Below are 24,511 nucleotides of genomic sequence, written 5' to 3'. Positions count from 1 at the left end.
GGGAAAAGTTCATCCAAGAGGGCCCTCAAAGCCTTTCATACGTGGACAAGAGTGAGTGGCGTGGAGTAGAAACATCATCTTTTTTTTTTTTTTTTAAAGCAGAGGTCTTCTTAGAATCCCATATGATTTAAATTTATTTACTTATGGCTGTGTTGGGTCTTCGTTTCTGTGCGAGGGCTTTCTCTAGTTGTGGTGAGCGGGGGCCACTCTTAATCGCGGTGCGGGTGCCTCTCTATCGCGGCCTCTCTTGTTGCGGAGCACAGGCTCCAGACGCGCAGGCTCAGCGGCCATGGCCCTCGGGGCCCAGTTGCTCCGCGGCATGTGGGATACCCCGAGACCAAGGATCGAACCCGTGTCGCCTGCACTGGCAGGCAGATTCTCAACCACTGCGCTACCAGGGAAGCCCGAAACATCATCTTATTAGGATTATTTGGGCTCGTGATTCTCATTCTCTAGAGGGCTGAGAGGAAACCAGAAATAATTTGGAATTACACCTTTAGAGTTTTCAGAAAAGCCTGCTATCTCCCCCAAAACGTTCAGATCTGAGGAAAATAAAGAATTGTAAGAGGAGAGTTCAGTTTTAGAAGAATTTGGGTTATTGTGTTTTAATCCTCTCAGAGGTTTAAAAATATATATAGTGTGTAGTTGACACACTGAAGTCCCCTGGGTATTGGATGTCAGTGAGTCTCTGAAGAGCCCACAGGCCCCCACCCAAGTCCCAGGTTACCTGGTCCTCAGAGAAACAGAACAAATCCTAGGCCAGATGTATATTTTCCTATAATGAAAATGATTTAAAATGCCTACTGTGAAAAGTTAAAAACAATCTTATGGATTAAATAAATTAAAATTCTTCCATTTGATGGAATCCCATGCAGTTCTTAAAATATCAGTACATGTACTTGCAGAAGTGTATCTATTGGCATGGAAAGAAATTACAATTCTAATTACAGTTAAAACTGAAAAAGCAGATTACAAAATAGTGTGAACAGAGATTCCCTCTTTTTTTGTAAAAATGAAATGTATATGTAAAATTCTGAATGATAAACCAAAGTGCTTAATTTTAAATGTTAAAAACCAAATGAATTTAATTTTCTTCTTTTTGTTTTGCTGTATTTTGTAAAATTTTGACAATGCACATGTTACTTGTGTAATTTTAATGATTATTTTAAAATATCTGCTAAATTCAATGCTCATTGAATGCTGAAGCAGAGCGCTATGTATAGTATGGTTTTAAAGGAGGTTCACAGTATGCTTTTCACTAAGCACTAAGTTTCTTGGCCACATTTTCAAATATATAGCTGATTTTAAATTGGTATAAGTTGACAGGTAACCTTTTAGATGAATAAGTAACAATGTGATTCTTAGAAATTTTCTGACAAAAGGAGAAAATGCATTTTCGTCAGATGTATTGTAACTCTTTGATGAGCTGTCTTAGTGGTTCCTTCAGAAACAAGGAGCCTTAGATTGGAGTTGTACTTATGCATATGTACCTATACATGTATATATACAAAGGACAGTGTTTTCCGAATTGTAGGAGGAGTGACACAAAGTCACTGTGTGTGATGAATAACATTTTTTAAAAGAATTATTGTTTCGTGTAAGTAAATTATCAGTAATTTTAACAAAGTTCCTTCTAGGAAATATTCATTTTGAAATAAGTCGTGTAGGCCCTTCCTAAGACTTATTTAGTATCTACTATTAACCAAAAGTGGAATTGAAGGAGCAATTATTAATTTATTCTAGTCTTATTAGTTTTACAAAACTTTGATTTCATTGCACATAATTGGTAATCATAATGCAATCATCTTAATCTGTTAGAGCTAGTAAATTTTAAAAGCTGTAAACTAAAATCTCTATTTTTTAATCTCTTTTGTCTTTATTGTTTTAACAAAACATGTCAGTACTCAGTTTTAAAGAAATAGAGAAACATTACTACAAATTTTTAATATTACAGTAATACTTAGATTTTTTTAAGAATGTAAAGATTGTAAAAGCAACATACTAATTGACAAATATTGAATATTAAATTTATTTTTTTGTGTTAAATCTTTTACTTTTTAAAAATATCACATTTCTATTTTTTAATTTAATTTAATTTATTTATTTATTTTTGGCTGCATTGGATCCTCGTTGCTGCGCGCGGGCTTTCTCTAGTTGCGGCGAGCTGGGGCTACTCTTTGTTGCGGTGCTCGGGCTTCTCATTGCGGTGGCTTCTCTTGTTGCAGAGCAAGGGCTCTAGGCGCGTGGGCTTCAGTAGTTGTAGCACGCAGGCTCAGTAGTTGTGGCACACGGGCTTAGTTGCTCTGCGGCATAGGGGGTCCTCCCAGACCAGGGCTCAAACCCATGTCCCCTGCACTGGAAGGCGGATTCTTAACCACTGTGCCACCAGGGAAGCCCCTTTAAAAATGTCACATAAAAACGTCACATTTCTTTTCTTAGAATATATCTCATCCAAATACACATCTCATTTTCTGCTAAAGCTCTATCTAAAATATTTGGCTAAGAGGGAAAAGATTTTTAAGTATTTCATATCATGCTGAGATGAATAAATAGACTCTACTGGTTGGAACTCCATAAATTGGACATCACATTAAAAGTTTTGTAAATACAAAGAGACAGCTGTTGCCCTTCAATGTATGAACCTCTCCATTTTAAAAAACAACAGCTCTTCACCGTTTTGATTTCCTTTCTTCATTGTCTCTTTTACTTTGTTTTTCTAATCAGGATAAATTCATGAGATAAGAAAAAAAATGGCATCTAGAGTAAATACCAGTTTCACTTTGATTCCCAACCAGAAATACAGACGTCGTAATCATCGATCCAACCGTTTTTCCAACATCCTTGACCCAGATTCTCAGCCCTTATCAACGCTTGGAAATTTTAAAGCCTTGCCATTGGAAATATTCCAAATAATCTTAAGATGTTTGTCAGGTGAGGTTTGGGGACTATGAGTAGGCTACATGGACAATTGAATGTTTTATTTTCCCCAAGAACTAGTTTGTCATCTTAGGCCCTGCTAGAATGTTAATGGTGATGGTGTTCACATTGTTTATTTTTAAAATTTCATCAGTGTTAGGTAAGTGCTACTTAAAGAAAATATGATACTCAAATGCTTTAAAACATGCTTCTAATTATAATGACATGGTAATTTGACTGTTACATCCCCAATGTTTCTAATTCATTGAGAACTAGATTTAAAACAATTTTAAGATTTTCCTTTTCCCCCACTTTTATTATTTATTTATTATTTAGTATTAATATTATTGTTATTAATCTATTATAAATTAATAGATTGTGCTAATAGTGATGTTCTTGTATTTAAGCCGTTCATATATGTGTGTGTGTGTGTGTGTGTATATATATATATATACATATATATATATATATATACATATATATATATATATATATATATATATATATGTTTCTTTTGATAGTGAAGGATATCAGCGTGCTAAGCATGGTGTCCAAAACAGTCAGCCAGCACATTATTAGTTATATCTCAACCTCATCAGGAAGCAAAAGACTTTTACTACAGGACTTTCATAACCTTGAGCTGCCTGACAGGAGACAAAACTCCACTATATTGGAACACTACAGATCTCTAGGTAATTTATGTAATGTAATGAGAATTGTAACAAGTAAAGAACTATACTTAATTAAGGGGATTTTATTATACAATTCTGTAAGGCCTGTGCGAAATGGAATACTTCCTATTTCTATGATGCTTTTACTCTTCAGTGTAAGGACTTTCCCTTAATAACAGTCCCTTACACTTATATTTAAAGATGAGAGAATGCACTTTAAAGTGTCAGTCCTTGTGATTTCATGTGGATACAATGTCACCTGTGCTTATTGTCTAGGTGGCTTGCCAGTTTAGGAAATTGATGTATTTTCTATGCTTTACTTCCTGTGAATCTAATGAGTTTTATCTCTGTACTGCTTTTCCCTTTCAACCATAATCTAGTTCTTAAAATAGAAATTTAAGCATATTATTGTGAAAAATCACTTATTCTCTTATCAGAAACAGTGGTTTTCTTTTTTTTTAAAGCACTGTGCATATTTACTAATAAATCATAATGCTATTATTAAATTAACCTTATCAAAAGAAATTCTGGACAATTTCTTCCCTTGATTTGTAATCATTTATGTCTTTTACCCCATTCATTGATTTCATTCTCCCTAAGAGTGCTGAAAAAAAATTCTAATTTTGACTTGACTAATGACACCAGTTTAATTATGAAGCTACTTATAATTAACCAAAACATGGCAATAAAATTAAATATCAGAGTGATGTTGAGATGTAAATAAAGGCATAAGAGTAAGTTACCTTTTAGTAGCCCAAGGATGCCTAGCTTTAAGATAATAAAATAAGACTATATAGATATGTAAATACACCAAAGTGTATTTGACAGGTATACTTAGTAAGGCTAAATGAAAGGTCTGTAATCTGGTTACAATGTTATTGGTTTCAGTATTTATTATTAGGCTTTGTGAAGCCTGTAACAGAATACGGCAATTACTTTTTGCTTCTTGTTATTGTGAATATCTTTTTTTCCAATATCATCGGATGCTGAGGAAGGCTACTTGGGAAAAACTTATTCTTTAGTTTTAATTTGAAAGAATTTTTTCTCCCTGACCAGATTCAATTGCATAAACAAACAAAATAGCATTAAGACAATTATGTGGATAATTCAGTTAAAAATACAAATATGTATTGATCTCAAAAGCTAGCTTTTAAAAATGGTTTTACTCATGTAATGATTTCAACCTTCCATTTAAATTTTGTGCAGACACCTAGCTTATGACTAATTCTTTAGACAAATGTTTGATGTACTTACCATTTCCTCATGTTGCCATTCCTATCTGATCTGTTCTTGTTTTCCGACATTAAAATAACATTTTCAGAATTCTCCATTCTAAGGATTATGAATTTTAATTTGCTTCTTCATACAAAACAGAGCAGATGGCCAGTGTGGAAAGAACATTACATCTGACTCTATTTTAGTGGGAAGAAATTAAAGAAGTTAGTCACTAAAGGGTATAGCAGAGCACCTGTGTTAAAAGAATAAATAAGTCAGCCAGTATTGTTTTTTGGGGTTTTTTTTTTGCCGTACACGGGCCTCTCACTTTTGTGGCCGCTCCCGTTTCGGAGTACAGGCTCCGGACACGCAGGCTCATTGGCCATGGCTCACGGGCCTAACTGCTCTGCGGCATGTGAGATCTTTTCGGACCGGGGCACGAACCTGCATCCCCTGCATCGGCAGGCGGACTCTCAACCACTGTGCCACCAGGGAAGCCCAGCCAGAATTGGTTTTTATGGTAAATTGAAACCCTTAAAAATAGGCGTTCTACATTAGAAAAAGCAACCAACATACAATTATAGCTTAGAATTCCCCAGCTATGATATGCCATGGGACTGGATGCCAAAACATGAAAGGAAGAGAACTCAGCCTGAAAACTAAACACTGAAAATGTCTTTTTATGTACCATAATAAGGAGGGCTTATGTTTAAAACTCAATTCTGGTCATGTGTTGCCCAAACATAGCAACTTCTAAAAATAGATTCAATTCCCATAGAGTCTACAGAATTATATATAAAGTAGTTATTATATTATGTAAAAAAGTAAATGCAGAGAAGATGAAAACTGAAGAAAGTCATGATATTCAGATATATATTTTCCTACCATGTATCTTATTTTTAGTTTGAGGACATTTGGCCTTATAGGAATGTTAACAATGTATTGCCATTTTAGGAAAACAGAACACTTAGAGGAAATAAATCATAACCATACACTTCCTGTCACTGTAGTTCAAGTTACATATCTCACTGGGAAATTGAAGGTTTTTTTTTCTTTTTTAAATATCTAAACACAAAATTCTATACATTCTTAACATGCAAGCCCCATAAAAGGATATCTCTGAAGGAAGAGATAAATATTTCATCCGAACTGGATACTTTCTGTGAGAGAAAAACCGACTTCTAATCTCTGAAATTTTAAATACTTACGACTTCAAGTTTTTGTATTTGGAGAAAGGAGTACAAAAATCTCTTTTCTCATTCTTTCCATTAGCAACTCTTAAAACATTTTTCATGGTGGACATGAGCTTAATTTTAAGAGGTATTGGAATATGTTTTCTATGGAATAAAGACAGCAGAGTTTCCCTGTTTTGTTTTGTGTTTGGTTATTGTATCTTTTAAAATCTGAATACTTTCTCATATCTGTACTATACCATCAATTTCACAATTTTTTGTAAGATTTTATGCCATAGCCTCTTAGGTGGACACCAGAGTCACTTGGTAAACACCATATATGTGTTTTGCACCCTTCCTCCCAAACTTCCTCTTAAAAACTCTATCAGCTCACAATCCACTATCGTATACTTGACTTTCAGGAAACATTATGCTGTGAGTTATAGATATTCTTAAGTTAATTACATTGTTGTCATTTTTTCATATGTCTCTTTACTTTCTCAGGTCTACTGTTTAAAAGATGTACATTGCTGCTACCCACAAAGGAAAGACTGAAGTACATTCACAAGATACTCGCAGAAGTAAGATCATACTTCTGAATTAGCTCACAGTCTTGATTTCCAGTAAATATATTTTATTATTAATGTCTTATACTCATTTTAAATCTATCTTTAATTAGTGGAATTTCATGAATTGGTACTAAAAAGTTGGTTGATGATAATCTAATACTTTACCAAGTGCTCAGAGATTATAAAACACCAAAATGTAGTATAGGAGTATTTTACTTATTATAAAATAATTTTTACATATAACTAAGTACATCATTCAAGTTTATTAGGTTTATCGGAGTAATAAAAGTATTTTTACCTCATGTGGGAATTCTGAGGTTGTTTTAAAGTGGTGATTTAGATATTTTATTAAAATGAAAATTATTTCCAAATGTTAACATTTTACTATTTAAATATTTGTGTTAAAACTATTTTTAATACATAAAATGACAAACCTTTTATGATAATTTATGACTTGGAAATGTGTATCAATATGTTTGGGCATAATCTCTGTTAGACATTGAGTTTTACTATATAAACCCAATATATATCTAATACTGCTGATTCAGTTTTACACTCAATAGTATGCAAACTGTTTCTGATCCACTGGCTTTTTTCATGTCAGTGTTTGCATTGAGTTCAGCTGTATGTTATCGCAGCAGCTTCCAAGATGATCTTTCTGCCATTCACTTCTTCACTTCCCAAGACATTCTAAATGCTGAATCACTTACATCAAATTAATTTTCTTGCTTTAAAAATATTTCCGTGGCTACTCAATTTCATCAAGATAAGGTCCAAAGTCCACAGGTGGTATTTAGGGGGTTCCCCCTGACAGTGCAGCCTTACTTTCTACTACTTTGAGCCTAATTAAGCTGCTCATATCTTTCTGTCCAAATGAATATTTAAAATTTTTACCTCTATACCATTTTGCCCTATTGTTTCCCTCACCAATACTATCTATTGATTATATTTGAATCCTACTTAAAGACATTGCTTGTTTCACATCCTTCATAAGCTTTTTTAATCATTCTCAAAATTATCCTTTCCCTGCTTTCATTGTATCTGATATGTTTATTTGGTCATTTTAGCATTTATACATACTTTATCCTGAAATATAAAATTAATTTCATGTATGTATATCTTATTGTTCTAAATAAAGTGTGAGCTCCTTGAGGCAAAGACTTTGTTTTATATTTCATAATCCCCACCTATATAACATGTGACTAATCAGTTATTTAGTGTTTTATTTTCAGTTTAGACTGAAAACAATCCTTGCGTATTTCCATTAAATTTGAATGTCAAATCATTGCACAGTTGCAGTGAAAAGGAGGAATTAACAGTTGTTCTCTTTACAGGTTTCCTGTTTTAAATTTAACGGCTGTGTAACTCCATTGCAATGTTTAGGATTACCATGTTACGGCATGTTTTTACAGGTACATTTTTTTTTTAGTGAAAGAAGAAAAGGAATTCTTTTTGAACTGTTATCAAGTAGAGCATGTAATCTGTCTTTCTATAGGATAATAAAAGTAATAATGATCTAAAAAGAAAACAAAGTAACATTGTAAATGTTTGAGAATGTGTTAATCCAATAATATGTTTGCCACCTCAGATTTTCTTCTTGGATTTCTCACTGGTAAGAAATGTTTAACACTTATTTGCTCTATACCAATGTCCTTGAAGTTTCCAGCCAATTGTAATGACTAGAAATATTGTGGGGTAGAGGGTGTGTGTGTGCAATGAGTTTTAAGTCTTGGGCTAGTTATTTAAGATGTGATCTTAGAAATGAACTGTATAAAAAAAATAGTAACTATAGGAAATGATAGGGATAACTAACCTTTTTGTGGTAATTATTTTGCTATATATATATAATTACTATGTTATATGTCTTTAACTTATACAATGTTATACATCAATTATATCTCAGTAAACCTGGGAGGGGGGAAGAAATCAACTGCATGATTTTAAGAACATTTTTTACTATTTTATTATAAACATTATAATAATAACATTATTATTAATGCTGTTCAATATATTATTAATATATTGCACTGTTCTAAGCAGTTTACATGTATTAACTTACTTAAATATTACAGCAACCTTATGAGGTTTACAACAATCTTACAACAGTCTTGCTTATAACCCATCCTGCCAGCCAGCCACCATCTGCATGTACAGATTCCAGGGGCATAGGCCCTCCTTCTAGCCCTCTTCCAAGATAGATAGATTTCTGCTTTTTCTTTTTCCCTTTGGAACAGGTAATATGAGCCCATGTATTCATATAAAATTCAAAAGGTACAAAATGGTATAAAGTGAATATTAAGTCTCCTCCCAGGCCTGTTCCTTGTTCACAGAGTTCCCTTCAACAGAAGTAACCACTGTGAGCAGTTTCTATTATGTCCTTCCAAAGAGAATAAGATTCATTTTCAAACTACTGAAATATAGCTCAACTATTTTAAGAAAAATTGATATGATTAATCAACTTTTTCAAAATCTACATATAGTTGAATACCATTTGAATTTTTCATATATGTTTAACTGTACATTCTGGTCTCCTCAAAGATAATTACTATATTTGGTCCTAATAAAAATTGTTTTTTGTTCACACCCAAATGTCGTAAATAAATGCTCATGATTGTCACATTAAAATGAGGTCATTATCATTTGTAAGCAATATCATAACTGATAGCTAGAGGGGACCAAAAGAGTTCTACTGTAGTCTAAAACTAAGCCACAGTATGGTTGTGAGTCAGATGTCTAAAGTTCTATCTATACTGTCAGAGTTCAGGATTCAGTACCATTTAGTTCCCTGAAAAGATACTCCCTATGCAACCAAAAAGAAACTGGATTTTGGAGCATTTCTAGGTTTTGTTTATATAAAATTTCCTATGAATTTGAACAGTTCCATAGTGGATAAAAATTGCACATTGCCTCGATTTTATACTACAGCAGTTATGGTCATAAGGCAATAGTGACTTATGTTTTGATTTGATAGTTTGAACATCTGAAATGTTTCCTTTATCGTCCTCAGACCTTAACAGCAGGATGGGATGAACTTGAGTGCCATCGTGTTTATAACTTCTTATGTGAGCTGACTAATCTCTCCCGCAACATGCAGACAGTTGTCTGCAGCAAACCAGGTAAAGAACTAAAATTCAGAGATAACCTTATACAGAGATTAAAATAGAAAAAAAAAAGTATAGTTCTAAAGTGTATTTCAAAATAAATTGTGGCATTCGTTTGTGGTAAAAAGACAAAGAGATGTAAGGGAATGATAAACACTGAATCAGATAGTGAGGCAGAAGTGGCCTGTGATTAGAGAAAGAGAAGCTCTCAGAGGGCTTCAACCACATTAATAATATTTTATTCCTTAAGCTGGTGGAGGATACAAAGGTGTTCATTATAGTATTTTTTAAACTTCTATATATACCTGAAATAGTTCATATTTTAAAAATTATAAGAGAGGGCTTCCCTGGTGGCACAGTGGTTGAGAGTCCGCCTGCCGATGCAGGGGACGCAGGTTCGTGCCCCGGTCCGGGAAGATCCCACATGCCGCGGAGCGGCTGGGCCCGTGAGCCATGGCCGCTGAGCCTGCGCGTTCGGAGCCTGTGCACCGCAACGGGAGAGGCCACAACAGTGAGAGGCCCGCGTACCAAACAAACAAACAAACAAAAATTATAAGAGGGACTTTCCTGGCAGTCCAGTGGTTAGGACTCCATGCTTCCACTGTGTGTGATCCCTGGTCGGGGAACTAAGATCCTGCATGCTGCACGGTGCAGGCAAAAAAAAAAATTAAAAGAACCCTACAATTTAGCAATTTCACTCTGAGAAACTCCCACAGTATGCACAAGGAGACGTATAAGAATGAGCATTGCAGCATGTAACCAGGGAAAGCTGCAAACAAAATAATGCCTGTTGTCAGGAGAATGGATAAATGAATTATGGCATATTTATACAATTAAAACCATTAGTAGTGGGCTTCCCTGGTGGTGCAGTGGTTGAGAATCTGCCTGCCAATGCAGGGGACATGGGTTCGAGCCCTGGTCCCGGAAGATCCCACACGCCACGGAGTAACTAAGCTCGTGTGCCACAACTATTGAGCCTGCGCTCTAGAGCCTGCAAGCCACAACTACTGAGCCCACGTGCCACAACTGCTGAAGCCCACGTGCCTAGAGCCTGTGCTCCGCAACAAGAGAAGCCACCACAATGAGAAGCCTGCGCACCACAACAAAGGGTAGCCCCCGCTCGCTGCAACTAGAGAGAAGCCCATGCACAGCAACGAAGACCCAATGCAGCCAAAAATAAAAATAAAAAAATAAATTTATTTAAAAAAAAAACATTAGTGGTTAAAATGAATTAACTAGAGCCATGTGTCTTACTATGGATAAATCTCAAAATATAATTTGAGAAAAAAAGGTTACCAAACAATGCTTTTAATATGATACCATTTATATACATATTAAAAACATGCAAAACAATTCTATATATTCTTTATGGTTATATACATATGTAAAAAAGTATAAAAACATAGTTGGGAGGTATGATAGTTAATTTTGGGTGTCAACTTGGGTAGGCCACAGTACCCAGATATTTGGTCAAACATTATTCTAGATGTTTCTTTGAAGTTATTTTTTAGATGAGATTAACATTTAACTCAGTAGATTTTGAGTAAAGTAGATTACCCTCCATAATGTGAGTGGGCCTCATCCAATCACTTGAAGGCCTTAACAGAAAAAGACTCCCCTCCCCAAACAAGAAAGAACTCTACCAACAGACTGCCTTTGGACTTGAACTAGAACTCTTCTCTTGTCTGCAGCCTCCCACCCTACCCTGCAGATTATGGACTTGCCAAGCTTCCAGAATCCTCATGAGCAAATTCCTCAAAATAAATCCTTCTCTATGTATATACACACATCCTGTTAGTTTTGTTTCTCTAGAGAAAGCTGACTAATACAGGAGGGATAAAACCCAATTCAAGATGGTGATTACCTCTGGGGAGGAAGGTGATTGGGACTGATACACAAGAAGTTTTAACTATATCAGAATGTTTTATTTATTTTTAAAAATCTGAAGCAAATATAGCAAAAAACTAAAGATTTGACAAAGCTAACTGATCAGTACACAGTGTTTGTTATAGTATCTCTGCTTTTCTGTCAGCTTGAAATATTTCATTATGAAACAAATCATGGCAGATTTTTATTTTAAAGGCAGACATAGAAGCCCAATGAAACAATAACAAAATTAATTTATCATGTCTCTCTCTTGATCAAAAAGTTTTATTAGCTTCCTTATATCTTCAAAATAAAGCCCAAACTGTTTATATTGGCCTTCATATTCTAATCCTAACTTACTTTTTCAAAATTATTGCCTACTACCTCTGTATCAGTTTGACATAGGCATATTGCTCTACTCACTGTATCTCAGACATGTCTTACACATTTCTACCTCATACCTTTTATTCACTCTCTCTTTTTCCTGAAATACCATCTCTCCTTTTTACCCTTTAAGACCCAATTTACCTGACCTCCTCTGTAAAGCCTTTCCTGATGTTCCCAGACCTGCAATAATCTCTCTCCTCTAAACTTCTGTGTTACTTGACTTAACACATCAGGAGACACTTACATATGGCCTTAGTGCATTGGCAGACTTTCCATTTACACTTGTCTTATCTACAAGTAAGTAGAACATAAATGGTATAAAAATATAAAATGTAAAATGGTACCACCACCAGGGAAAACAGTTTGGACATTCCTCAAAAAGCTAAAGGTGGAGTTATCATATGACTCAGCAATTGCACTCCTAGGTACATAACTAAGGAAATTGAGAGCAGGAACAAGGACAAATACTTGTACACCAGGGTTCACTGAAGCATTATTTTCAGTAGCCAAAAACTGGAAACAACCCAAGTGTTCATAATAGACGAATGAATAGACAAAATGTGGCATATACATACAATGGAATATTATTCACTCATAAAAAGGGGTGAAGTTTTGATACAGGCCACAACATGGATGAACACTGAAAATATATGCTAAGGGGCTTACCTGGTGGCACAGTGGTTAAGAGTATGCCTGCCACTGCAGGGGACACAGGTTTGAGCCCTGGTCCGGGGAGATCCCACATGCCATGGAACAGCTAAGCCTGTGTCCCACAACTACTGAGCCTGCACTCTAGAGCCTGCGAGCCACAACTGCTGAGCCCAAGTACCACAGCTACTGAAGTCCGTGCGCTTAGAGCCCATGCTCCACAGCAAGAGAAGTCACCGCAATGAGAAGCCTGCGCACCGCAACGAAGAGTAGCCCCCACTCACTGCAACTAGAGAAAGCCCATGCGCGGCAATGAAGACCCAACGCAGCCAAAAGTAAAATAAAATACATTAATTAATTTAAAAAAGAAAATATATGCTAAGTGAAATAAGTCAGACACAAAAGACAAATATTGTATGATTCCACTTATATGAGGTACCTAGAACAGGCAAATTCATAAAAACAGAAAGTAGATTAGAGGTTACCAGGATGTGGGAAGATGGGGAATGCAGAGTTATTGCTTAATGGTTACAGAGTTTCTGTTTGAGATGAAAAATTTTAGTGTAAGACAGTGGTGATGGTTGAACAACGCTGTGACTGTAATTGATGCCACTGCATTGTATAGTTTAAAAATGGTTAAAATAGCAAATTTTATATCATATGTATTTACCACAATTTAGGAAAATAATGTAATATATCAAAAACTGTTGAATTATATACATTAAAGGGTAAGGTATACAGTATGTAAATTATATATATTTCAATAAAGCTGTTTAAAAAAAAACGTGAGATACCACTTCATACCCACTAGGATGGCTAGAACCAAAAAGTTAGATAACAAGGGTTGGTGAGAATGTGGGGAATTTGGAGCCCTCATACATTGCTGGTGGGAATGCAAAATGGTGCAGTCACCTTTGAAACAATCTGGTAGTTATTCAATAATTAAATATAGAGTTACCACATGACCCAACAATCCCATTCCTAGGTATATCCTCAAGAGAAACAAAAACATATGTCCATACAGAAACTTGTACATGAATGTTAATAGCAACATTGTTCATAATAGCCAAAAGGTGAGACAACCCAAATATCCATCGATGGGTGAATCGATAAAAAATGTGGTATATCTATACAATGGAATATGATTTGGCCATAAAAAGGAATGAAGTATTGATACTTGCCATAACATGGATATACCTTGAAAACATACTAAGGGGACTTCCCTGGTGGTCCAGTGGTTAAGAATCCGCCTTCCAATGCAGGCAACGTGGGTTCCATCCCTGGTCGGGGAACTAAGATCCCACATGCCACGGGGCAACTAAGCCCACAACTACTGAACCCACGCACTCTGGAACACACGCGCCGCAACTAGAGAAGCTCATGCACTGCAATGAAAAGATCCCGCATGCCACAACTAAGACCCAACACAGCCAAATAAATAAATAGAAAATAAGTATTAAAAAAAAAAACATGCTAAGGAAAGAAGTCAGTCACAAAAAACCACCTACTACGTGATTTCATTCATATGAAGAATAGGAAAATCTATAGAGACGGCAAGTAGTGCTTAGTGCTGGGTGTGGTAAAGGGCAGAAGGATAGGAGAGTGATAGCTAAAAGAGCAGGGTTTCTTTTTGAGGTAATCAAGATGTTCTAAAATTTACTTGGTAATGGGCGCATATATCTGTGAATATACTAAAAAAAGACGTTGAATTGTACACTTTAAATTGGTAAATTTTATGGGGTGTAAATTGTATCCCAATAAAGTTGTTTTAAAAAAAGTAGTTCCTTGATAATCTCAAATTTTTACAGAGTAAAATGAAGTAACACTCTCAGTACAAAGCATTTAATGATGTGTGTCTTGACCTATCCAATATGCATATCAATCTTTCTAGGAAGAATTGTTTACAGTGCTTTTGTCTTCATAGGAATTGCCACAAAACTGGAGTTATGGATCAGACTGTTCTGTAGGAACGTTTTTCTTGATCCTTGGACCCGTCGAAGTGATTCTGCATTTTGGTTGACGTGCATATTAAAACCATGGCCAATGGTGAATCAGGCAAGATTACTGTATATCATCTTCGGACCAGTAGCTCCTCAAGATGGTGAGCATCCATTTCTTTGGGATGTATGTTACAAAATTGGTTAATTACTTTCACTTTAGGAAACATATCTTTTTGTACCTGCTTAGTTTCATCATTCCTAATAAGTAAACCATGTTTCATAAATGTATATACTACATTGACTTGTATATAACTTAAGCATCAAGACAGAAATTGTTCTGCTGCAGGCCATTTCCAAATATATTCTCATCATCTCTGATTTACCCAAAATAACTGCATTTCGGGCTTCCCTGGTGGTGCAGTGGTTGAGAGTCCGCCTGCCGATGCAGGGGACACGGGTTCGTGCCCTGGTCCGGGAAGATCTCACATGCCACGGAGCGGCTAGGCCCGTGAGCCATGGCCGCTGAGCCTGCGCGTCCGGAGCCTGTGCTCCACAACAGGAGAGGCCACAACAGTGAGAGGCCCGCGTACCGCAAACAAACATTATTATTATTTTTTAAAATATATTTATTTATTTATTTTGTCTGTGTTGGGTCTTCGTTGCTGCACACGGGCTTTCTTTAGTTGCAGTGAGCAGGGGCTACTCTTCCTTGCGGTGTGCAGGCTTCTCATTGCGGTGGCTTCTCTTGTTGCGGAGCACAGGCTCTAGGCGCACAGGCTTCAGTAGTTGTGGCACGTAGACTCAGTAGTTGTGGCTTGCAGGCTCTAGAGCTCAGGCTCAGTAGTTGTGGTGCATGGGTTTAGTTGCTTTGAGGCATGTGGGATCTTCCTGGGCCAGGGCTCAAACCCGTGTCTCCTGCATTGGCAGGTGGATTCCCAACCACTGTGCCACCAGTGAAACCCTTTAAACATTATCTTAACTCAAGATTATATTTGCTGCTGTAGGGGACTAATAATGCAAGGGAAGCAATGTGGTAGTCAGAATTGATGTTTTACTTAATTTGGGGTGCATCATATTATTTTTTGCAATTTTTTGGCCTTTCTAATTAAGTTTTGCTTGGATGAATGTTAAAATAAGCATGTATTTAGTTCACACAGCCTTATATTAGGAGTTAACTAGTTTAAAGTGTGTTGAGTAGCAGCAGGAAGCCAATCTGGGATCAAATTTTGTTTGTGTGTGTAATTCACAAAGAGAAATTGGTCAGAGGTAAATAATAAAAAATTGACTGGATTACTCTGTTTTGATATAAATGTCTGGAAAATTCTCAGAAACAGCATGCTCTCTTTTTGGAAGTCTATCACTAGGTTTTATTTCATTTTAGTAAGATTACATCAATTGTTATTTTAATTTCTGTTATGGGGTAGCATTATCTTTGAACCAGAAACAGTGTTTTGCTTGGTGAAACTACCTTTTCTTTTCCTCATTTAGCTATTGTTGCTGTGCTTCATCACATCAGTCAGAGACATTAAAATTTATACTGTTATCGGAATTGATCTTTCATTATGAAAGTTGAAAGTAGCATATATAAGTAATGGATTCCGTTATGCAATCCAATTTCCTTTTTAAACAATCTGTGTAGTCTTTATCACAAAGCCAACTATTCTGTCATAGCCTAGCTTTTGTTTCAATTATCATTCAGGACAGGTGGTTTGGCAGAAAATGATAGAAGGACCTGCAGATGAACCCAGTCTGAAAGGTTTGGCTGATGCCATTAAATTACTGTATGATACAGGCACCAAAGAATGGACAGCAGATGATGTTATCAGTCTTGTAGATGAACTATCAGGTAAAAGGAATTATTTACCACATACAGTAATAGAAATTTGTTATTAGAATACAGTTATAAAATTGTAAGGACAACTCTATAGGTAACAAAAGAACTGCCTATTAGAAATCACTAAATGCTTTAAAATATTTAAAGTTTGTCTTTATGTTTGAAGAGAATGCATATAATCAACTTACTTTCCTTCCATTTTCCTTGCCAATTTTATAAATATGTATTTATTGCTATTATTTGAAAGCTTCATAATTTAATTAGCTTAATTATTCCCATTTTGAAGTTCTCAGAAACACGTCCGAATGTTGGGTAAGAAGAAGGCCCTTTCCTGTTGGTACTGGCGAGATGAAACAATGTTTCCCATTCCTGCATAATCCTTTAGATTCTAAAGTTTACAAGATTTCTTTCTTTAGCAGGATTACACCACCTTGTCTGTTGACCTATGTGTAGGAGAAATGCGTTGACTGTATTACTAGTATATTTGTGAGAGTCGCTGTGACTTGGCAATAAATAATCTCTGTCCCCGGTTGAATGCTGTAATCGGAAAACTAAAGCATTTTTTCTGAGATTCTCCCTCGGCACTGATTGTATTTCCGATAAAGTAATATAATATTGCATGTATTTAATGATGTTTACTATAGCTATTGTGTAATTTCTTATTAAATAACTGTTCTTTCTTTAATAAAAGTGGTTCCCCGTGAGTGGCTTCTAGAGAATAATGCGCATCTCCTAATCCTAAGTGGGAACAGCGTCTGTTTCACTTTCATGGCTAGTAAAGCTATGAATGGACGGGCCATTGAACTGGCAAGGCTGATAGTCTTTTTGGCTTTGGTAAGTATAAAATAAGTTTTTTCTAGCAAATTGTTTAACATTATAGTTGACCTACTAGGGAGCTGCCCTGAAGGAACTGAAATATGTACGAAACATTTTGAAAGAATAAGTATTTAAGTATATATTTTTATATATACTTTATATATTTAAAAAATTTTTTAATTTATATGATAAACTATCATATCTGGAATCATTCCTTGTGTTAACCTCTCCCCACTTCATATCTGGATTGTCATTATACAGCTCTGCCAAGTTATATTCTTTTTTTTCCCTTAAATTCCATTTAGAAATAAAGCATCCCTTATGATTTGCTCCAGGATAATCCCTGGGCAGCAGGGAGAGAAGGTGTAAGTGAGTGGTGGTAGAAGTGAAACAAGATTAGTAATTGTTGAAGCTAGGGAATGGATACTAGGGGTTCATAATACTACTCTCTTTACTTTTATATAGTTAAAATGTTTTTCAAAATAAAAACATTTAAAAATGTATTTAACACAAACTGAGTGTTTACTATGGGCCATACCTGTGAGAGATTTTAGGACTGTGGAAATTAATAGAACAAATCCCTGACCAAAAGCTGCTTACAGTCTTCTAAGCAATATCAAAGTATATATAAATAAATTCAGTGTGATAAGTGCAAAAATATGTAAAAAAAGATACAAAGGTATCAGAGAGGAGTCAATATTGGGTGGGCATAGAGTACAGAGAGGGCTTCCCCAATTCCAGTAGATATAAGTTTTTTAAATGAATAGGAAGTGTTCACCAGACAGAGGGGTTCAATTATTCAAGCATGTACCTGCATGTGTTGCATAGATATCTCATTTATTTGGCTTCCATCACAGATGCCAGCCCAACCAGTGCTTCAAAAGCAATGGAATAATCTTCAGTTGGCTGTTGTGAGGAATAATTGAATGTAATCCATTTTCTACAAAATGGAGACAGGATCTTCACCAACTCAACTGCTTAAAACATGAATGAAATCTCTGTGGCTCTTTTAAAATGTGAAGAAAGCTACTAAATTAATTGTATTCTAAATGTAAATGTTTATTTTAATAAGCAGAGGCCCTCAAAACAAAACAAAAAAAAGGAAAGAGAGAATTGGAACTGCATGACTATATCAGGGAACTATAAGCAGTTCAGTATTATTTCTGAAGGGAAAAATGTGCAGAAGAGGAGGAGATGGTAAGTTTAGATAGGAAGGGAGAGGCTAGGTAAGGCAGGGCCTGGTAGACCATTCTGTGGAGCCTGAACCACAGGAGCCACACTGCTGACAAGTTTTAGGAAGCAGGGAGACATTGTCAGTTTTACGTTTTTGGAAGGTGAGTTTGGCCACACTGTAGTAAAAGGAATGGAGAGGAAACCGCTAGGGGTGGAGAAACCTTCTCCGGAAAGCCTTCTCTGTTTAACATCTCAACTCTGGTCATTAATTTTCTCTAAATGGCCTCAGATTTGTCTTCTCTTTATCTTCATTTACCAGTGGTGTTCTAAGGCCACTGTATGTATGGGGTAAGTCATCTCCCAAAATAGATTGCAAGCTCTTTGAAATCCAGGACTATGCCACTTATTTCTTTCATAGTGCCTTGTACAGTGCTTTACACATAATAAGTAGGCAATATATCTTTCTTGTCAGGTTAACATTATTTAGTTACAGTACTATATAGTTTATTTTCATGCTCTATGTTATTTGGCTATGTGAGTTAAATTGACCATTTAAGATATTAGTAAATAAACCTTTTTCCTTTCAGTCAGTTTTACCTATAAACATGTAATTTTCACTTTATCTATCTTTTAAATAATAGAGAAATATTCCCTACTACTCTCAAGATGGAAAGTTGGTGTCACCATAGGGCTCTCTTGCCTGTTGAAATTGTTTGTCTGTCACCCTCATTGGACTCCTTGAAAATAGAGGCCATGTCTTTATGGCTTACCATTGTATCCCCAGCTCTTAGCATGTGCTCAATAAACACTTATTGAATGAATGAGCAGGAGCCTTATTTTTCATATGTTTAACAATTGTTTTCAATATTATTTCTTACATTAATAAACAAATATTCTATGATAATCTTTTTTTCTATGATAATCTTGAACCAGGCTTTTTTTACTTCACACTTTTCCCCACTAAATTTATACCATTTGAAAGCAAAGAAGTATTAGATATAAGAGCATTTCCCATTTATAGATTCAACATGATGTTATATGTATTAAATTCTGTAAAGTTATAAACGGTCATTGTTAATACCATTTTCAAATTCTACCGCTTTCTTCAAATAAGGATTTACCATAATGCTTTGTATGTCTAAATCAGGTATGTGAGAAAGAACTATACTGCATGGATTGGGCAGTTAAAATGATGCAAAAAGTCTGTAAAGTCTTTAGCACTCCAGTGGAAAGAAATAACTTCCTCCAGAGTGTGGCAAATGCATTTGCGTATGTGATAATGGAAATGCTACAATCAGTTCTGTCTGGTGAGTATGCATGTAGATGGTGCTCAGTTGTGAGTAAAGTGCATTCTAGTCTCCCCTTAAGATATAGATAATTCTGTGTAGACTTTTATATCCAAGCTAAAAATAGAAAAATCAGACATTGTTTTTCCATGAGATATATTTAGTTCCTGGTTTCGTCACTTTTTAAATCTGGTATTAGTTTTAATGGAAAATGTAAAGTTGAAGAGTCTGCTCTGAAAGGAACTAATTTCAATTCTGCACAGCAAAAAATTTTAACTTGCTTATTTAACCAACTATCATAATCATCATAATATTCTTTATTTGTACAGTTTACACATATAAATTTTTATAGTTTTATTAGGTGCCCAACAGGATAATTAACCCTATTTTACAGATGGGAAAACTAAGGCTTAGAGAAATTACCTGACTTGCCCAAGGTCATGAAGTTAGAAGCAATAAAGCATGGACCAGCATCTTTTTCTTCTGATTTCTAATTCAGAGCTCTAAATATAATTCCATGATTTCAATGGTTAACGTCTGACTTAGGGAAAATCACTAACTAGTCTTCTGTTACATATTATTAGGGAAATTGGAACATCTTATGTTTCAAATAAATCATATATTTAGAAACTTAACTGTCATTTTCTTTTCCCTACTGTCTATTCCTGTGTATGGCATATGGAAGACCATGATGAAGACAACAGAAGCTTTCTGAATTTGTTCCATCTTGTGCATGCTCAGGCTAACTTCCATAAGGAGGTCCTGTGTTTGACCATGAATACTCTCTCTACCTAAATACTCAGAAAGCCTTGCATTCAGAGAATAACTCAGTGAACTAACTATTAGAAGAGTGCTAATTTTCCACACTCAGAGAATAGCATCCATGGGACTTTTTATCACCTAAGTAACCTAAGAATTCAAAAGCTGCATAAAAATTTAGAAGCAACTGCTTATACCATTATTAATATAAAACTTTCAGGCAAACCCAAGAATGTATTAAGATTTCTCTAGAAAACAAGCTGCTCTAGATTTTGGTAAACCTAACACAAAGCTAAAATGGAACATTAGTGTTCAAGAATCTGGGGCCAGCCAACCTGTATGTGTGGGTCTTCAAAGCAAGAGAAAATTCTGATGCATAGTTAGAACAGACCCAAATTCACTAAATGGTGTGTATCTGTTCACTTTGCTTAGGTTGTGTAAACATAGCTTAGAATGTTTTGTGAAGATTTGCAGTATGATGTTTTGGAATGTGCAGATATAAATCACATTTTTTTTACCACCTTCTTGGCATATGATTACAAAGAACATTTTATTTGCTTCATGTTTTGCAGATCAAAAACCAAAGGAAGTATGTGTGTGTGTACGTATATATCCATACGTGTGTGTATATATATATATATATATACACACACACACATACATGCACACACACATATATTTCCTTCTCTAAGACAATCTAAAAAGTATATAAATAGAGGAAGGCATATATTGTCTTAATACAATCAAATCATCTTTTATTCTTTCCTGGGGATTAGACTAAAATGTTGCAAGTAAGGAGAAATATAAAATGAAAGAAAGTAGCTATTCTGCTCCTAAAGCTTTTCTCCCTATCTTAAAAAATAGGACTTGAAGGAAACTGAAAGCACGGATGGTTCGAGCAGCCCATGAGAGAATGGGGTTTATCTTCATTCAAGTAAATGGATTCCAAGAAGCTCCAGGACTATTTCAGTTTGACTAGCTTCTGCCACTGCCACTCTTACTATTAAAATAGAAAAAATAGTGCCTAACAAGCTGAAATAATGCTGGAGCCCTCCTGGATCTCCTATTTTCTTCTCCTTGGGTTTAATCACTTTACTTCTGCTGAAGACACACCCCTTCCCACTGGACTTCTCAGAGGCTGACTTTTTGTTTTCCTAAGCCCTTGACTTAACTCACCTCTGTAATTGAGGAAGGGAAGAAGAACTAGAAGATATAGAAATTACCCACAGGAGTAGGGTACAAATTGTGGGAAATTCTCAAGTTTGGCAAAAAGATGATTTTTACTTCCACTAATAACAATCTAATGACACACCTTAATAGGATTGAGAAAGAGTGAAAATTATGGAGAAGATATGAATTGTAATAACAAGGTTTTACTATATTTTAGTAGCAAAAGGACTTACCTCTATTTTTGGAGGGTCAGAAATTAACTGTCTTTCTTTGATGGATTGTCCAACTGTAATTCCATCAGTGGCAGGAATTTTTTCTCCAGAGTTTAGTATTTACATATTTATGTACAAAATTCTTGCTTTTATCCTAGTTTCATTTTCTTCTTTTCAATTTAAGGATTCACCCACAACTAAATTATAAAGATTAAAAGTTGGCAGATACCAGAATACAAAAATAACACTTTAATTAGCTTTTTCTTTTCCCTCTTTCACCTTTTTTCCATATGTGCTTTGGAAAGCCTAATCCATTTCTTTGTCAAAACACTGGTGACTCCAAATTGAGAATATTATATGGGGGAAAATAGAAAAATAAAGGAAAGAAGTAAACATTTTCATATAAATAGTGAATATTTTAAATATTTTGCTAAATAAATGTTAAGTTTCATTCCCTTAGAGAAAGAAATTTGGCATTGTGAAATCTCCTTGAACCTTGAACTACCCAAGTCTCCACACCAGTTATTTTCAGCAGGTTTACAAAAGAAGCATGGTTTAAATTTAAAACATTGATTTAAAACATTGATTATCTGGATTGATTATCTGGATTGTGAATCACATCACACACTTCAATTGACATGACTGCTGCTGTAAATTTTTTTAAAACTCGCCTTATTTCATTATTCTTAATAATTGTGAGATTATTATCTCACCCTCCCCAGAAATTTGGAACATAAGAAAATCTGATTCATTCTTTGGGTACAGTAGATAAATGATATCATCTTGCTACCACTAAAAAATAAACTGACAAATTCTTCATTCAATTATTAATAGATAAAATAACCTTGGAGACCAAATTGGAAGTTTCCTCAGTTTGGCAGTTTTTTGCTGAATACATTTGTCATCAGGAACAAAGTGTGAATCAATTTTTAAGGTGGGAAATTAACTTGCACAAGTATATATTATCATTAGTATTGATGTTTAAGTGATGGTAGAGGCAGTCATATTGCCACAAAAAAGGGAACGTTTGCAAAATAAATAGGCTAAAAACACTGGGAGACTGTCCACTTCTAATTCATTCTAAAACAGTCATAAAATAACGATGTAAACTACCAACAGGTCAGATAATTTATCTCACCTGTACGTCTTTCTAAACTAGGAGATTAACCTGGGCTTCTAGCTTTTCTCCCCTTTTGATAATGATATCCTCAGTCTCTTTTGACCTTGATTTGTAGGATGATTTTTACTTCCACTAGAAGCAAGCTCAACAGCACATCATAATATTTATTTTTACTATTGTTTCGAAATACACACACCACACCACAATAGCACTAATAACAATCTAATGACACGCCTTAGAAACTGAAGTTTATATATTGTGATAAATACTCTATACCTTATGAAACTACAGAATGTGTATCGTTAATACTTTTTTGGATAATTCCTTCTCATGCCCTGCTGACCCCTCAACTATATCATCTTCATGATGCAGGCAGTACATTACTGTACTTGGGAAGCCATTCAAGCATTCAGGAAGCTCAAGCAGTTGTTTATCAGGCCCGCTCCCCATAGCATTAACAATAGGCACCTTATTTCACCTTTATCCATCCCTTCATGGCTTAGTTGGTGCTTCCAGTTCTTCTGTTAATAACAAAGATTTTATTGCCAGGATAATTATTCACCTTTGCAGATTAGAGCAAGCATGAGGAATCCATCAAAAAAGTGCAACGGAAGAACCACCTTATATCAGTAAAAAGCAAACGTGAGCCTCTTTGTGTGATGATTCCTCAAGAGTTAACCCCTTTAAGTGAATAGTACTCAATTATATGATTACAGATTTTCATGTCAATAAATATTGTGAAGGGTAAGAACACAATGCTACCACAAAAACCTCTTTGGTTATTGGACACCTTACTAGCAATGTGACTTCTTTACCAATTCCACTAGCAGGTAGCTCTGAAACCTGTAAGAAATCAGGCGATGGAAATATGCTCCTTGGCTTATTGAGACATCACTAAGGTAGGAAAGATGACCTGAAAGACAGCTGTATTGGACAGTCTTCTCTAGGTTAAAAAAAAAAAAATGCCAAAGGACTAAGAACATATATATTTTTTCATCAAGAAAGCAAATACAACTCCAGAAAATTCCTCAAGTAACTAGACTTAAAAACAAAAACTTAATTTAGCCCTTGAAAGGCTTTTAAATTTTTAAAAATTAATAGTTGTACAATTCTAAGATCACTGCTTTCTTAAAGGTGCACAAAACTGAAAAGTATTCATTGTTATTTTTAAAGAATTGTATTTCTGGTGAACTGTCTTTGATACCTAAATATTTAAAATATTTGCTAATTTTATTTGTTATTTATTCATATTAATAAAATAAAATTAAAATTGGAAACATTGCTAACTTGTTCAGAGCTTGTCATGATGCAAATCATTGAGCATGTGATTCTTTTAAATTTTTTTGTATTTTTAAAAATTAAATGTTTAAAATTGAAGTATAGTTAATGTATAATATTATATAAATTACAGATTCACAATTTTTAAAGGTTATACTCCATTTATAGTTATTATAAAATATTTGCTATGTAATTCCTTTAAATTATTTCTTGTGGAAGAACTTATTTTTATTTAAGCTGTTAATTATAGCCCTACCATGATCAAAAAACTAAATGTCTTAATACAAAATAATGTTTCAATTAGCTATATATTTATGTATATTTTTATGCTTAATATTTTAGTGTATAAATAAATAATTTCATTTACTAGCAACAACT

General features: G+C 34.9%; 1 protein-coding gene across 1 annotated transcript; it reads left to right on the top strand.

Moving 5' to 3' along the window:
• The first annotated feature begins 2,381 nt into the window (after positions 1–2,381).
• FBXO47 (F-box protein 47) lies at positions 2,382–24,055 on the top strand. Its single transcript, XM_019925017.3, has 10 exons — positions 2,382–2,931; positions 3,438–3,608; positions 6,479–6,555; positions 7,878–7,955; positions 9,551–9,659; positions 14,470–14,646; positions 16,185–16,331; positions 17,011–17,153; positions 19,456–19,627; positions 20,280–24,055. The coding sequence occupies exons 1-10, from the start codon at positions 2,751–2,753 to the stop codon at positions 20,387–20,389; spliced, it is 1,365 nt and encodes a 454-aa protein (XP_019780576.1). The 5' UTR covers positions 2,382–2,750; the 3' UTR covers positions 20,390–24,055.
• The last annotated feature ends 456 nt before the right edge of the window (positions 24,056–24,511 follow it).

This window comes from Tursiops truncatus, chromosome 20 (genome assembly GCF_011762595.2).
Source record: "Tursiops truncatus isolate mTurTru1 chromosome 20, mTurTru1.mat.Y, whole genome shotgun sequence".
Classification (NCBI taxonomy): Eukaryota; Metazoa; Chordata; class Mammalia; order Artiodactyla; family Delphinidae; genus Tursiops; species Tursiops truncatus.
The sequence above is the reverse complement of the archived record's forward strand: the minus strand, read 5'-3'. Positions and strand labels throughout refer to the sequence as shown.

Excerpts from the sequence above, each read along its gene's own strand:
- FBXO47 (XM_019925017.3), top strand. The coding sequence starts at position 2,751 with ATGGCATCTAGAGTAAATACCAGTTTCACTTTGATTCCCAACCAGAAA. Across the intron at positions 3,609-6,478 it reads GGAACACTACAGATCTCTAG|GTCTACTGTTTAAAAGATGT; the intron begins GTAATTTATGTA and ends TTACTTTCTCAG. Across the intron at positions 6,556-7,877 it reads TTCACAAGATACTCGCAGAA|GTTTCCTGTTTTAAATTTAA; the intron begins GTAAGATCATAC and ends TTCTCTTTACAG.